Genomic DNA, 15,490 nt, shown 5'->3' with positions numbered 1-15,490 from the left:
GGAATGGATGAGACATCAAATTTGTCGGGATACCGAAAACAAATGCGAGTAAGATACGCTTCACTACGACCTTTAGCTCATGGTCTGACAAATGGCAACCCATGAAGATCTGGCGTAGAATAGGTCTTCAGCAACCCATGCTTGCCTTAAAAGGCGACTATGCTTGTCGTAAGAGGCGAGTAACGAGATTGGGTGGTCAGGCTCGCAGACCTGTTTGATGCATGTCATCGTATCCCAATTGCATGGATTGATGCTCATGATGCCAATCACTGGATTGTCTGGTCCAGACTCGATTATTTACAGACCGCCTACATATAGCTGGAATATTGCTGAGTGCGGCGTTGAACAACAAATAAACGGGTTTGAATACAAGTGATGTAAGTACACATCCATATCCAGTATTTGTGTGTATGCTTTACAGTGTCACATTGAGGATGTCTACAGCTACATTTGGAATCTGGGACTACCTGGTGTTTGGACTGATGATGGCAGCCTCCATTAGCATCGGTATCTACTATGCCGTATCATCAGGCAAACGAACAACTATAAGCGAATATTTCGTCGCTAGTAAATCCTTGACTTTTCTCCCCGTGGCGTTGTCTCTGGTAGCGACGCTTGAGTCGTCGGTGATGATGTTAGGGACGCCCGCCGAGTCCTACGCTCATGGCATTCAGTGGATGCTTGCTGAGCTGGCAAGCGGAACGGCCGTTTTCATCGATATATTCCTCGTCCTCGTATTCGTTAGAAGAATGGACCTCTCGTCACCATTTGAGGTAAAATCATGCAACATTATCACTCAATCAATACGTAACTTTAGAGTGAGTGAGTATGGTTTTACGCCGCTTTTAGCAATATTCCAACAATATCACGGCGGGGCACACCAGAAATGGGCTTCACACATTGTACCCATGTCGGGAATCGAACCCGGGTCTTCGGTGTGACGAGCGAACGCTTTTAACCACTAGGCTACCCAACCGCCCCCGTAACTTTAAGGGCCTTCAAAAGTACTTAACTGAGACACTTTTGCTTTTATTAGACAGGTATAGATCGTTTTTTGTTACTCAACCACATTGAATCTTATTGAAACTGTATAAATATAAAAAAGGGGGTTCTAGTGTATTGCATTGCAGTAAGCGAGCCAAATTCACTCTATACTTTCGAGTCACGTGGGGAAATAATTCAATGTGTTCACAATTTCGCATTGAAGTATATTTAATATTTTTAACTTTTAAAAATATGTTAACAATACACGGAGGGGAAATACGATTATAAAAGAACAGTGTAATATCTATATGTTGTTTTGCTATTTCCTTCGCAAATCGATAAATAAAAGCGACAACACCATTTCCATATTCATAAGAAATCTCTGCTAAAACAGTGCGTTTTGTACGATTCCGTCTGTATCAACAGCATGTGTCAAATATCACTATCGTATAGTGTTGGGACCCGTGAAGATCCGGGGTAGAATAGTTCTTCAGCAACCCGTGCTTGTCGTAAAAGGCGACTACGCATGTCGAAAGAGGCGACTAACGGGATCAGGTGGTCAGGCTAGCTGACTTGGTTGATGCATGTCATTGATCCCAATTGCATGGAGCGATGCGCATGATATCAATCACTGGATTGTATGGTCCAGACTCGATTATTTACAGACCGCCGTCATATAGCTGGAATATTGCTGAGCGCGGAGTTAAACAACAAACAAACAAATACCACATAGTGATCGAAATAGGTTAGTGTATCCGTCATAATCACATGCAAAGACAACCATGAGTTCACCTGAGAAGAACATCGGGATCAAGTCAAACATAGGAAAAGCATCTTACATTATGTTTGTCACTGACGCGTTTTACAGTGCTATGCCGACAGGCAATGAGGATACAACGCAGCGATTGCATAGTTCATTAAACTTTGTGGTATTACTCCCATTCGTGACGTGCGGTAAAATGAATATAAATTTCGGTTTTATTTGATATATAGCGCCATGATTTGTCAATTTGACTTTTAGTCTAAGAATATTGGCGACTACGAGTCATGTAGGCGCTAGATACGTTACACTTTACACCCATACACGGCAGTTCGATTTGCATAGTGATTACAAAAACATACCTGCAGACTCCTATAAGACGATAGGAATAAGTAAAATGTCACTATTCCACGGCCGTATCTTATCTGTTCTTCAGCTCCATGGACATATGTATGTGTTTAGATCACCCAAACGCCTACGTGTTATCTGAACATTACTGCTGATGTTTCAATTTTAGTATTTAGAAAGACGCTTCCACTCCCGACCTCTGCGCCTCCTGGCGAATCTACTGGCATGCCTGTTTAATGTAGGTTCACTTGCTGTTGCATGTTCACGGCCTGCGCACTGAATGTTGTTTTGAAGTAACTGTTGCATCTTTACGGCCTGTGCAATGAATGTTGTTTTGAAGTAGCCGTTGGATCTTTACGGCCTGCGCACTGAATGTTGTTTTGAAGTAGCTGTTGCATCTCTACGGCCTGCGCACTGAATGTTGTTTTGAAGTAGCTGTTGCATCTTTACGGCCTGCGCACTGATGTTGTTTTGAAGTAGCTGTTGCATCTTTACGGCCTGTGCACTGAATGTTGTTTTGAAGTAGCTGTTGCATCTTTACGGCCTGTGCACTGAATGTTGTTTTGAAGTAGCTGTTGAATCGTTACAGCCTGTGCACTGAATGTTGTTTTAAAGAAGCTGTTCAATCTTCACTGCCTTTACACTGAATGTTGTTTTAATGTTATGTAATTTCTTCATAGATGTTATAATACGTATTTAACTTTTTGTCGAAGAAACAAGTCCAATACACCTTCATTCTTTCAAGAGGTATATAACTGATTCGTCAGATCTAACTTGATCTTTCTGAAATAACATTATTCCACCTCTATCGTTCCCGTAGCTGCAATACGTGAGTGTTGTGTTGTATGGGCAGGCGGTGGCTCTCCAAGCAGGTATGTACTTTTTTGGAACATATATTTTTTCGAACATCGATTTTGTAGATGCATATTTGCGCAAGACGCTAGAGTAATCTTAAAACGTGCACATCAAAAATTCATATGGATAATGTTTTGTTTGTTTGTTGCTGAACGCCGCACTCAGCAATATTCCAGCTATAGGACGGCGGTCTGTAAATAATCGAGTCTGGACCAGACAATCCAGTGACTGATATCATGAGCATCGATCCACGCAATTGGGATACGATGACGTGTATCAACCAAGTCAGCGAGCCTGACCACCCGATCCCGTTAGTCGGCTCTTGCGTATATGATTCCGAGATATGTGAATATTCATAGAATAACTCATGCTGTCAAATCCTGTTAGAACATTTCCAACATCTTCCATATCATGCATTTCGTTGTTATTTGGTTAACAATACCAGTTCGCAGTTTTCATACATTCCGAATACACTTTAAAGAAGATGTATATCTCACACTATTTTTAAAAAAATCTATCGCTGACATTTGTTCTCCATTCCAGTGACTGGGTGTTCTGTGTATGGCGCTATGTCGATAACAACCGTAGTGGTTATCATCTATACAACCCTGGTGAGATCGACTATGGACACGTAATAAATTGTCATTTTCTATTAATTTCGTCATTCAATTTTTTTAGATACTCGCATAACTTGTTTCGTACTGTAAATAGTAGGAAACGGGCACTAATGTGACTCCCACCCAGCCCCCACGTCCATCCCGCCCCTCATATGAGGAGTTCAGCAACTCTCCGTCGTTCCTCATCGTGTTAGAAGGATGATTACCATAAAATAACAAAAAAACCGTGTAATTAAATGAACTAGACAAACGAAAAAAACCACATTTCCATACTATTGTTTTTAATATATATATTAAGTGTTTTCATGATTATGAGGAAAAGTTATTAACATTGTTTTCAGATCGAATATTAAAATGAATATGTGACCATTTTCTTCATCATGATACTGGACTATTGTATCTATCATTTAACACATTGCTTTGTTCTGTTCATTATTTAATGAATAATACAGTTTACGATTTCCAGGGTGGTTTAAAAGCAGTAATCTGGACCGATGTCCTCCAGTGCACAATCATGTTCATTGGATTATTATCTGTGACAATTAAGGTGAGCTTCCAAACTGGACCCTTTTCTAATTCTGTTTCTAGTGAAGCCATGTGTTTTCAGAATGCCTTCTGCTTCTAACAGAGATTTCTTATGAATATTGGAATGTGTTTGTCGCTTTTATTTATACAGTTATTCATGCTGATCGTTGAAATTTAGTTTAGTTATACTTTCAGGGAACTATCGATGCTGGAGGTGTGGCGAAGGTCTGGGGTCCAGCTTTGGAGTCTGGCAGACTAGACTTCAGGTAAAGCACACGATACTGGACATTAGTATCATGGTGATTATCCATTCGAATTGACTTTCACGTTGTGTGGGTTAATTGGAGTTTGAACCTTTATAGAGATGTCCAAACTGTATAAAGATATATTTTGAAACGATTTGAGATGGTGTTCAGTCTCGCTCCAGATCCAGTGCATCACACAGTATGGAACCTATATGGAACCTATATGTTGGTCTTTCTTAGAAGCCTGGGCTTAATCTTTAGCCCTGTCGTCATTTATGCCGAACTAGTATGTTCCGCGACACATCTAGTTGTTGGATGTTTGTCAGTTGAAACATGAAGTAACGCGTTCTAACTGAAATTTTGAATTGATCCTTCGAGGTACAAATAGGGATTATAAAAATTGCAAGAGCTCCAACGTTCATTCAGGTTGGCCTCACTCTATGAATGCTCATACTCCAATCACGCAAAGTGAAAGTCGTTCCTTATATATCATAAATATTAAATTCTGAAAGGATTTCCTATTCTTTTCAGTCTAGATGCTGATCCAACAGTACGGCACACAGTATGGAACTTGTACTTTGGTCGGATCCTAGGCAATTTTGGCTTTCTGTTCAACCCTGCCGTGTTGCAAAGAATTTCGTCGACGAAATCTCTCAAAGAATGCAGGCGGTGCGTCATAGATCATAGGGTGTTGTAGTTTATTGAACAAAAGGTCATAAACCCAAATGCAACAGTTACAACATATGGCATATGTGTATACATGCTATTGGTAATTGAAAGAAGTATTTCCGAGACCTGCTTATTCTGATATCGGTATACGCAGGAGAAATTAACATACCTTGAAATTCACATTCCACACCGTTGTGACAAATAGGACAAATTCGTACTGATTTATACACCGTTATGACAAACAGGACAAATTCGTACTGATTTAAACATCGTTATGACAAATAGGGCAAATTCGTACTAATTTCCACACCGTTATGACAAACAGGACAAATTCGTACTGATTTATACACCGTTATGACAAACAGGACAAATTCGTACTGATTTAAACATCGTTATGACAAATAGGGCAAATTCGTACTAATTTCCACATCGTTATGACAAACAGGGCAAATTCGTACTCATTTCCACACCGTTATGACAAATAAGACAATTTTTTTAAATTCGTCCTGATTCCCACACCGTAATGACAAACAGGGCAAATTCGTCCTGATTTCCACAACGTTACGACAAATAAGACAAATTCGTCCTGATTTTTCCACACCGTTATGACAAATAAGACAAATTCGTCCTGATTTTTCAACACCGTTACGACAAATAGGGCAAATTCATAATCATTTCCACACCGTTATGAGAAATAAGACAAATTCGTCCTGATTTCCACACCGTTGCGACAGATAGGGCAAACTCGTACTTATTTCATCATCGTCATGACAAATAGTGCAAATTCGTCCTGATTCCCACACCGTTTTGACAAATAAGACAAATTCCTCCTGATTTCCACACCGTTATGACAAATAAGACAAATTCGTCCTGATTTTTCCACACCGTTATGATAAATAGGGCAAATTCGTCCTGATTTCCACAACGTTACGACAGATAGGGCAAATTCGTACTCATTTCATCATCGTTATGACAAATAAGACAAATTCGTCCTGATTTCCACAACGTTACGACAAATAGGGCAAATTCGTACTCATTTCCACACCACTATGACAAATAGGGCAAATTCGTCCTGATTCCCACACCGTAATGACAAATAGTGCAAATTCGTCCTGATTCCCACACCGTTTTGACAAATAAGACAAATTCCTCCTGATTTCCACACCGTTATGACAAATAAGACAAATTCGTCCTGATTTTTCCACACCGTTATGATAAATAGGGCAAATTCGTCCTGATTTCCACAACGTTACGACAGATAGGGCAAATTCGTACTCATTTCATCATCGTTATGACAAATAAGACAAATTCGTCCTGATTTCCACAACGTTACGACAAATAGGGCAAATTCGTACTCATTTCTACACCACTATAACAAATAGGGCAAATTCGTCCTGATTCCCACACCGTAATGACAAATAGGGCAAATTCGTACTGATTTCATCACCGTTATGACAAATAGGGCAGATTCGTACTGATGTCCACACCATTATGACAAATAGGACGCATTCGTAATGATTTCCACATCGTTATGACAAATGACAAATTCGTACTGATTTCCACATTGTTATGACAAATAGGCCAAACGACTCTTGCGCTACTATTTTATCAGGGTTTAAACATTCAAGTTTTATTGCAGACATGCAAAGACCTTTTCCAAATTTGACACGTCAGTGACACAAATGATGTCTGATACAATTCCCTCTTTTGACTTGTACCATGATCCCATGTTTATTTCGGATGAACGATTGCCCAGTTCACCAAAGTGTGATCGGTGCAACCAGTTCGACATGATACATTCATCTCTTCGCGAACACCTGGTATCGTAGCCTTTAAATTGTGATTCATAAACACATGTTTTAATATGACACAAGAGACACCGGTTATAGCAGATATTTGTTATGAATATGGAAAGACGTTTGTCGCTTTTCTTTATCTACTAAAAGGTCATTTACACCCAACCCAGGGGAAATAATTTATTGCAATTAAATTGCAGTCTAGCCTATTATATATTCAGCGACTGTTTTATGTTGTTTCCTTTTTTCAAGATTTATTTTTGGTCCTTGTTTAAACGCATAAACTTGTTACGAATTTTTTTGCAGGATAAATTTGTGCCATGAGATTATGGTTCCAGCAAGGACTTACAGTGCACATATCCAGGGAATAACCAGTCTCGATTATCCGTCGAAACAGATTCCTTTGGGCATAAAAGGCAAAACAGCTATGGAAATTATATGAATGTATCACGGAACATCAGTGTCGAGACACATCTGCATTCAAGTGAAGACATAGCTTCAAACTAGGTTCAGTGTAGGTAAGGGGAGGGATTGTCTCATTGAGTCATGGCATTTTGACGATGTGATGTCATACGAGTCAGCAGGTAGTTTATCGGTCATGACATTGCTTGTAATTACCGTCAGGCAACACCGTCTGTTTAATTATGGAGTACGAACGATTCACGACGCACGAATGCATCGGGTAAAATGTCGTAAAATGTCGTTTTTAAACACACGCCACAATAAGACAGAGTTAGAGCAAATGCAAACAAGGAAATAGACCATAACTTGTGGTTTATTACATTAAGCGACGTTTCGATGTAGATTCTTACACCGTTACCAAGCTGGACGGTAAGCTGGAGATTCAGTGTAAGAATCTACATCGTAACGTCGCGAAAAGCAATAAACCAGACTTCTAGAATGCCAATCAAACAGTTAACATATGCAAAACTCGCATTCTCAACCTCGCTATTCCATACAGAATTAGTCACCTGTCTATATTTCCAGCAGGAAAGTTGCAAAACTCTTTTCGTAATATTTTGTTTTAAGGAATCCATTGTACGATTCCGTCTACATCATTTGCATGTGTTTGTGAATCACTATCAAAGAGTATTACACCAGGTGTTCTCGAAATAGTGAGCGTATTCTGCCGTAAATCATGATATGCTGTCTCTTTGCGTTTTACCTGCATGAATTTTGTTTCGTGTCCACACAGAGCACTTTTTCTTACAATTCCTGGGTTTATGGTAATGATTGGTATTGCCTTAGCTGAAGGAATTGTTGCATATGGCTACTTCTACCAGAAGAGATGCGATCCCGTGGCATCGAAACAAGTTGACAATCCAAACCAGGTACGTCCTAGGACTATGTAGCATTGTTACAGACGTACAAGGTAATTATGTTCTTTTGTATTATGTGTTAAATATTAAACGAATGACGCTGCCATATGTGACACCTTATAGAATCATATGACGATTCCTTCGCGGCCACGTCCGATCCGCAGTGTACTTCTGAGTCTCCTTCACCCAGTGTTCGTATGTTTGTTCGCAGATTATCCCATTCATGATGCTAGACCTGTTCTCCAGTATGCCAGGAATGGCAGGGTTGTTCCTGGCTGCCCTGTCTAGTGCGTCGCTTAGGTAGGAGATATAGCTGATTTGTATATATATAGGGGGGCACGGGTGGCCCAGTCGTCTTATGCGCCGCGATTCGCTGTGCAGAGTTGCGTCCCTTGGGCACGCCAGAAACCTATGATTGTGGGTTAGAATCCCGGTTCGCCCCGATTATGTTTCTAGGTTTGTCAGCACCATACTCGTGTTCGTGGGTTTCACCAAAGTGGTAAACGTCTGAGACCTGCATCACTTCGGGCTTTCCTCCCACATTAAGCTGACACGCCGTGATATAACTGGAATAATGTTAAAAGCAGCGTTAAAACAAAACTCACTCACTCACTCACTATATATATAATAAATTTCTATATATTTCTAAATTTAGTAATAATTTATTGAAATAGCTTGTAAATAGGAATATGTTAGCCAGGAATACTCATTTTCTAAATGAATCCTCATTTGGGTCATATTGATCCGTGAAGCCACATTGCTCTGTTCACTGGTCCAATGTTTCAGCACCATCTCCTCCTGTCTGTCAGCCACGGCCAGTATTGTTTGGTATGACCTTATCAAGCCGTGCAGACCCAACATGTCAGAGGGCAAAAGTGTCATCTTCGCGAAGGCAACAGGTGTTTCATCAAGACATGTATTTCTTCTTAATCAATACGTCCCATTTAACTTTTTGCAATAATCTTGTCCCGAAACTATCCACGCTGTGGTCACGGCGGGGGACACCAGAAATAGGCTTCACACATTGTACCCATGTCGGGAATCGAACCCGGGTCTTCGGCGTGACGAGCGAACGCTTTAACCACCAGGCTACGTGACCGCCCCTTACAATAATGAAGCCTCAACAACAGTAGCGACAACACTAGGATGACAGGAAACCTTGGTCAGGTTAACTTATGTGTCTTGATACTTGTAGCTACATGGTTCAAAACCAATGGTATGTACCCATGAAAATGTTTAATTGTACATATACTCATGACCAAGACCGAGTTTTTCTAGACAAACGGGTTTCCAGAATTTTACATGGGATGTGTTCAGCTAATGATATGGTTCTATTTTAAATCTTGAACAGTTGCATTTGACTGTAGTAAGTTCATCTCCCTTACTTCGGAGGCACGGGTGGCCAGTTTTAAGAGTCTCTACAAATATCCACACATAGAGACGTCCCTTTGGCGTGCATGAATCATAAGTGTGTGTGTTTGTTAAGCAATTTAATGCTTTGAATAAGATTTCACCATACCCGTGCTCGTGGTTTTCACCAAAGTTGTGAACGTCAAAGAACTTCGGTCTTTCCTCCTACGAAAACTGAAACGCACTTAAAGCCACTCATTCACCTACTCATAGATACTTTCATTAGTGAATACAAAGAATGTTTTATATGTTCATTGGTGTATGCCAAGCAAATATGCGACAATATCTAAATACCATGATGCTAAACAATGTTAGGGAATAATTCTATTGTCTATTCTACCTACCATTCTCTATTTCATACTTTCCTTTGAAGTTAAAATTTTGGCACAGTATTGTAATTAGCAGGAGACATACTTAAATGTATAATCCTGCACGAACAACATCACAATAACTCAAACGATACGCTTTCCCTTATTCTAAACAACGCAAAAACTTTCGTTCGTACATGAATATTATTCGTGTATTCAAGCAAATGTTTGTTTTGTAATGTTTTCAGTGGTGTTTATGGGTGCACTTGGCTGTCTTCTGGCGGTCATTGTGTCCTTCTTTGCATCCAGAACACTGACCCAGGTATGTTCTGGGTGACACAATACGGGTTGTTTTGAGATTAAAATACCATATGATAGCATTATCGTTTGTTGTGAAATAGTTTTATCACCAATTCACATTTCTCTGCTGTCTTTCAGATTATTTATACTGTTACTAGCGCGACCAAGACCCCACTGACTGCCCTGTTCTACTTAGGATCACTGTTTCTCTTTGTCAATACAAAGGTAGGTGAAGTGGTAAATAATCACCCGTTTTCATTTTAGCTTCTAAAAGGGTAAATTCATTTTTTGTCTCTTTTACGTTCGCAATTTGTAATATTCCCATTTCGTTTAAAGTTCTAAAATTTGTGTTAACTGGTCTGATGTTACCCTTCCAAATATAAGACCAGCTCACCTTACCATACTTGCCCATGAAGGTCTCGCTTTAAGTTAATTATCGTTTAAAAGACATTTAATTGTTTGTCTTTGTTAAGCACTGAGACAGCTTTTCATCTGTTTCAGTCAATCTGCATTGTGTAACAGATCAAAAAGAAAATACATAAGAAAGCATGAAAGAAACCAGAATAAAGAATTACGATCACAAGAGATTTTGTCCGAGTAATTGTGTGTATAGTCACTTTAACGATGTGATTGATTCTGGTAGCCATCCATCTGTTTCACATGTCAATACAAAAGAACAAATTTATACTACTGACTGACATGCTTGGGTTTCACCTGTATCCTAATCATTTATAAAAGAAAACAAAAGCAGTCTCGTTACGTCAGACCTTCACTGTGTCTTCTGAACAGGGAGCCACCATCGGACTTGTATCTGGCGTCATCTTTATGTCATGGCTTACGATCGGATCCATGTCTTTGCCGAGCGGGATGTCGTCCTCCTACCTCCCTCCAGGCCCAACTGACCACTGTCCGGGCTATAACATGACAACAATGTCCGTCAACACCACCGACAGCCTGGTTACAACCACCCGTTTATATCCGCAATGTGCCGACACAGAGACTAGAAGCAGGTTAGTAAAGGACGCAGTACGTAAAGCACCCAATGAGGAATGAGCTGCAACATAGTAATTTCATAATGATAATAAAAATCAGCAAAGGCTTCACAGGTCTGACAGCTAGCATTTTCCTCTTTAACACGTACGAGGATGTATGACAACATCGAATCAAGTGGCATTGCTGCATGGTGTGAAAGAGGATGGCATTAGAGGTTTTTAGCATTTGGTCAAGTCTAGATCGCTAAACGTCCACCCATATCTATATGTGTTACATCGCTAAAGGGTGACTTAATACATCCTGACCCCAACATGTCTAAATATGTTATATCGCTACAATATAGGTAGTTGTTATATCGATACAGGTCCACCCTAGAAACTCTCCTACACAAAGCATGCATCCTGGCACCCAAAGATCTGTACTTGTCATATCCTTCAGGTCCACCCTAGAGACTCTCCTACACAATGCATGCATCCTGGCACCCAAAGATCTGTACTTGTTATATCCTTCAGGTCCACCCTAGAGACTCTCCTACACACAGTATATGCATCCTGGCACCCAAAGATCTGTACTTGTCATATCCTTCAGGTCCGCCCTGGAGACGATGTACAGCCTCTCCTACACACTGTTCAGTACTCTGGGTATGGCGATCGTCATTGTGGTTGGAATTGTTGCGAGCTGGATAACAGGTAGATTCACAAACATGAACTTGATTTTCATGCTACCCGAAGAAACTAAATTATAAATGTTAGGCATTTGTCAAAATGCTTGAAGGTGGTGTCCATGTCACCGCGACCAATTCGCATTAGTTCTGTTGAATGTGTGTGGGGACATGGGGGTTTATGAGTAATTGCCTAGGAAATGCATGCATTTCTAATTTTGTCTACAATTTTCTGGGACAATTCTTATATGGTATATGTGTTTCACACATTCCCGGGATATTGTTAGTTGTTCAGTTTTATTATTATAGTTTAGAAACCCATAAATACATAAAATGTGCTAAACATTTGTAAGGGTCAATGAAAGCGAGACCCATGACCTGAATTGTCAACCGCCCTCATTCCACGGGGTACCAACGGATTTTATGAATTCGGTAAGTACCGGAGGTCACCGCATATGAAGGAAAACAATAGTGAAACACATATAAGTGGAACTAGGTAACGAATAATGCATTCGAACGAGTTTTATTTTTTTCGTTGAAATGTGTTTGTGTTGACATAACATTCTGAATAACTTTTTTACTATTTCTAATATTGTTCTGAAAAATCGATGGGACTTATGAGTATTTGAAATATGGCCATATGGGTACTTGAACAGAAGGTACTTTCATTTCTGTGTTTTTAAACAATTGTTTATATTATTTCACATTTGGTCTCGATATTTTGTTAGTTGTACAGTTTTAGTTTTATTTAAACCCTGACATGCAAAACATTTGTTTGAACGTTTATCGCAATAATGACAGGGAGACAGGGCTGACGTGCCGTATCAACACAAGCGGAATGCAGCTTGCCCTGGTTTCCTCCTGAATAAGCTACTGCGCTTTTTACTGTGGAAAGAGGCTTATATTAATTCAGTATGTAAGGGAGATATTCGCAGGAGTCAAGAACCTGGTTTAAGATGTTAAACAGGAAATGAATGTTCATATTGCTTTATACATGCTTGTGTTGATTAATTTTTTTGGGGAAATTATTTCATTGTAAATTTAATTTGTTGAACAGTTAAAGTGTTTGCCGCCGTGTTGATTGATTGCATCAAAATACCTCTTGCTGACAGTGGATTTACTTCAGAACCCTAACGAGTTTTGACACAAGGAAATAGCTTCTCCCATTCTGGAAAAAAATCTTCTTAAGGAGTAAACATTCCAAACTCCGTGCTATAATCACATTCTTATTTACACAACAAGTCTGAATTATTGTGCAGTTGATTTGATTGGGAAACTGTGATGTGCAAACGAAAAGCGTCACATTATGTTATCTTAACTCTCACAGGTGGAAACAAGACTCCTGTTGATCCTGCGTGTGTGATTCACCTGCAAGATATCCAGTTGCCATGTATCCCTGTAAGAGTGAAACGGTATTTTTCCAAGTCCAACAAAGAGAATGAAAGCTATTCCCTGGTGAGTAGTAGACACTAGTTGTATCTCAATCCAAATAATAGAATACGATAACATACGTATTACGATCACATGAGAGTTGTAGCATATGGAAACAATCCCGTATTTTCTTTGATCATGAAACTACTTTAACGAATAGGCAGCTTTCTGGTGACCTCAAAAACTTTTCGTAAATTTACTGTCCTTGACATACTAATAGGATTTAGACGTATGCATACCTTTTACGAATGATCAATAGTTATAACTGGTACCCTGTGAGATTCCGGAGTAGATTGTTCCCTCTTAACCTGTGCTTGTCTGACGAGGCCTAAATGATTGCCAGACCCAGTAAGAACGGTGATAGCGTGTCATCATACCACGTCGATTATATTTTCAGGATTAAATTACACACAGTTCGCCGTGATATCATCGATGGAATATTGCTGACCAATTACATTAACAAACAAACAACATCGCTATCGGCTTAATATGGAATAACGTGTAGAAGATTAGAATAATTTAATAAGCAAATGTTATAATCTTTCATATCCTAATACATTGCAATGATAGATACTAAACGCAACACCTAAAGTGCCCAAACCTTCTCTACATAGCAACAGGAGTCATGATGACTTGTTTCCGTGTTTAATTTAAGGAAATAGCCCCGTTCCTGTTCAGTCTGCTTCATTAGGACGCCTGTTTGGGGATGATACCAATACCGTTCATTGAATGTTTTGAGTTCAGGTCATGACTTGGTCTTTTCACTATAGGCACTAGCAGAGGAAAGTCCAGGGAGGCACGTGATACACCTGGATGACCACAATGTTGATGCGGATGCTAATCCACTGAATAGTCAATATGAATAACCATAATTATTGTGATTTGAGGCTGTTCATGTCGATTGTGATAGTGAGCTAAATCGCATTATGTTTAGGACAATCGAGTTTTTAAATTCATTTTACCTGTTCTGTAGAATTGTCAAAACTGTTGACCTTTCGTTTCTGTACTGGCGCCGGGGCCTCACTTCTCGCTTTGCAGGCTATGCTGGTCGATTGTTCTAATCCAAGGTTCGCCGCAATTGCAATCCGTGGTCAACAGAATTCATGTCTCCGACCTACATTACTCACTGGATAAATTAATAGACTTGTCAAGGCGAAAAACTCAACTCACATTTATTCTTGTTTGGAAATAAAATACTACACCTTGGTTTTGTCTTTTGAACAAAGTGTGAGTTTGTGAAAGTCATCAATATTCCATCTATTACATGGCGTCCTCCCCAGACCAGACAAACCAGGGAGTGAAAGCATGAGCATCGACCAATGCCATCAAGGTACGCAGACACACTAAGGCAATCATTATAACCACCCGCCCGGAGAGCGGAAGGTCCAGGGTTCGATCCCGGGCCACGTCATACAAAAAGACGTTAAAAGATGGTACTTGTTGTTACCCTGTCTGGCGCTCGGCATTAAGGGGCTAAAACAAGGACTGGTCGGCTCGGAGTCAGTATACTGTGTCTGAGTGGGGTATTCATGTTAAACTGCGGCATGGTATCTCAGTGAGCTAGCACTATAAATCGGCATCAGTCCGGACTAGTACAAGCAGCCACACACACACACATACACGTGCATGCACGTCGCTATATAAGTGCAATAATCTTGGACGCGACGTTAAACCCAATTTCACCACCTCACCCTTATAACCACCTGATCTTAATACGTTGAACTTGTACAACAAACACAGGGTGTCCGGGACCAATTCACCTCCAGGATAAATATAGTTTGTTGAACTTAGGTCAGGTCGTAAACCTTAGGTTCAGCACAGTCTGCTGTGCGGTTCTAGTTCTCCGTAAAGTGACTGTTCAACTTCCACAATGAATATCTCTTTTTCTTAATTAAGGAACATCTCCAGGGTAGTATATCATGAATATATTATTTTAAGATAAATAAGTAGCAGTCAAAGGAACAGTTTATCTAAGTTATTTAATAATTTTCTAATAAAAGGTATAACGCTATTAGTGGCGTGAGCGTGTGATATTGTGTTGGGACATATCCGTATTAAATTATGTTTACTTTTTTCCATACGAGTTTTCATAGTAATGTTTTCAATAGTTTGTTGGAAAATGGCTACCTGTTACACATGTACAGAAATATTCACCGTTGTTGTATATGTAACGTATAGATATCCGATCTCCGCCGATTTTCATCTTGATTCTGAGCAAATCGATATATTCACGGAACAGGCTATGTTATTCAGTCTACCAAAGAATTGT

General features: G+C 39.8%; 1 protein-coding gene across 1 annotated transcript; it reads left to right on the top strand.

Moving 5' to 3' along the window:
- Window positions 1–434: 434 nt before the first annotated feature.
- On the top strand, window positions 435–14,220 carry LOC124142225 (sodium-coupled monocarboxylate transporter 2-like). The gene is made up of 13 exons (XM_048399329.1): window positions 435–773; window positions 2,262–2,330; window positions 4,285–4,355; window positions 4,866–5,003; window positions 7,995–8,130; window positions 8,330–8,418; window positions 8,905–9,017; window positions 10,085–10,158; window positions 10,275–10,361; window positions 10,926–11,146; window positions 11,718–11,818; window positions 13,118–13,245; window positions 13,992–14,220. The coding sequence occupies exons 1-13, from the start codon at window positions 435–437 to the stop codon at window positions 14,085–14,087; spliced, it is 1,662 nt and encodes a 553-aa protein (XP_048255286.1). The 3' UTR covers window positions 14,088–14,220.
- The last annotated feature ends 1,270 nt before the right edge of the window (window positions 14,221–15,490 follow it).

Source organism: Haliotis rufescens, unplaced genomic scaffold (genome assembly GCF_023055435.1).
Source record: "Haliotis rufescens isolate VD_foot unplaced genomic scaffold, xgHalRufe1.0.p SCAF_2, whole genome shotgun sequence".
NCBI classification, from domain to species: Eukaryota; Metazoa; Mollusca; class Gastropoda; order Lepetellida; family Haliotidae; genus Haliotis; species Haliotis rufescens.
The sequence above is the reverse complement of the archived record's forward strand: the minus strand, read 5'-3'. Positions and strand labels throughout refer to the sequence as shown.

What these genes read in the sequence shown, in the direction of transcription:
- LOC124142225 (XM_048399329.1), top strand. Translation starts at nt 435, where the DNA reads ATGTCTACAGCTACATTTGGAATCTGGGACTACCTGGTGTTTGGACTG. An exon ending in TCTCTCAAAGAATGCAGGCG is followed by an intron (nt 5,004 to 7,994) that starts GTGCGTCATAGA and finishes GTGTCCACACAG; the next exon opens with AGCACTTTTTCTTACAATTC. An exon ending in TGTTGCGAGCTGGATAACAG is followed by an intron (nt 11,819 to 13,117) that starts GTAGATTCACAA and finishes TAACTCTCACAG; the next exon opens with GTGGAAACAAGACTCCTGTT.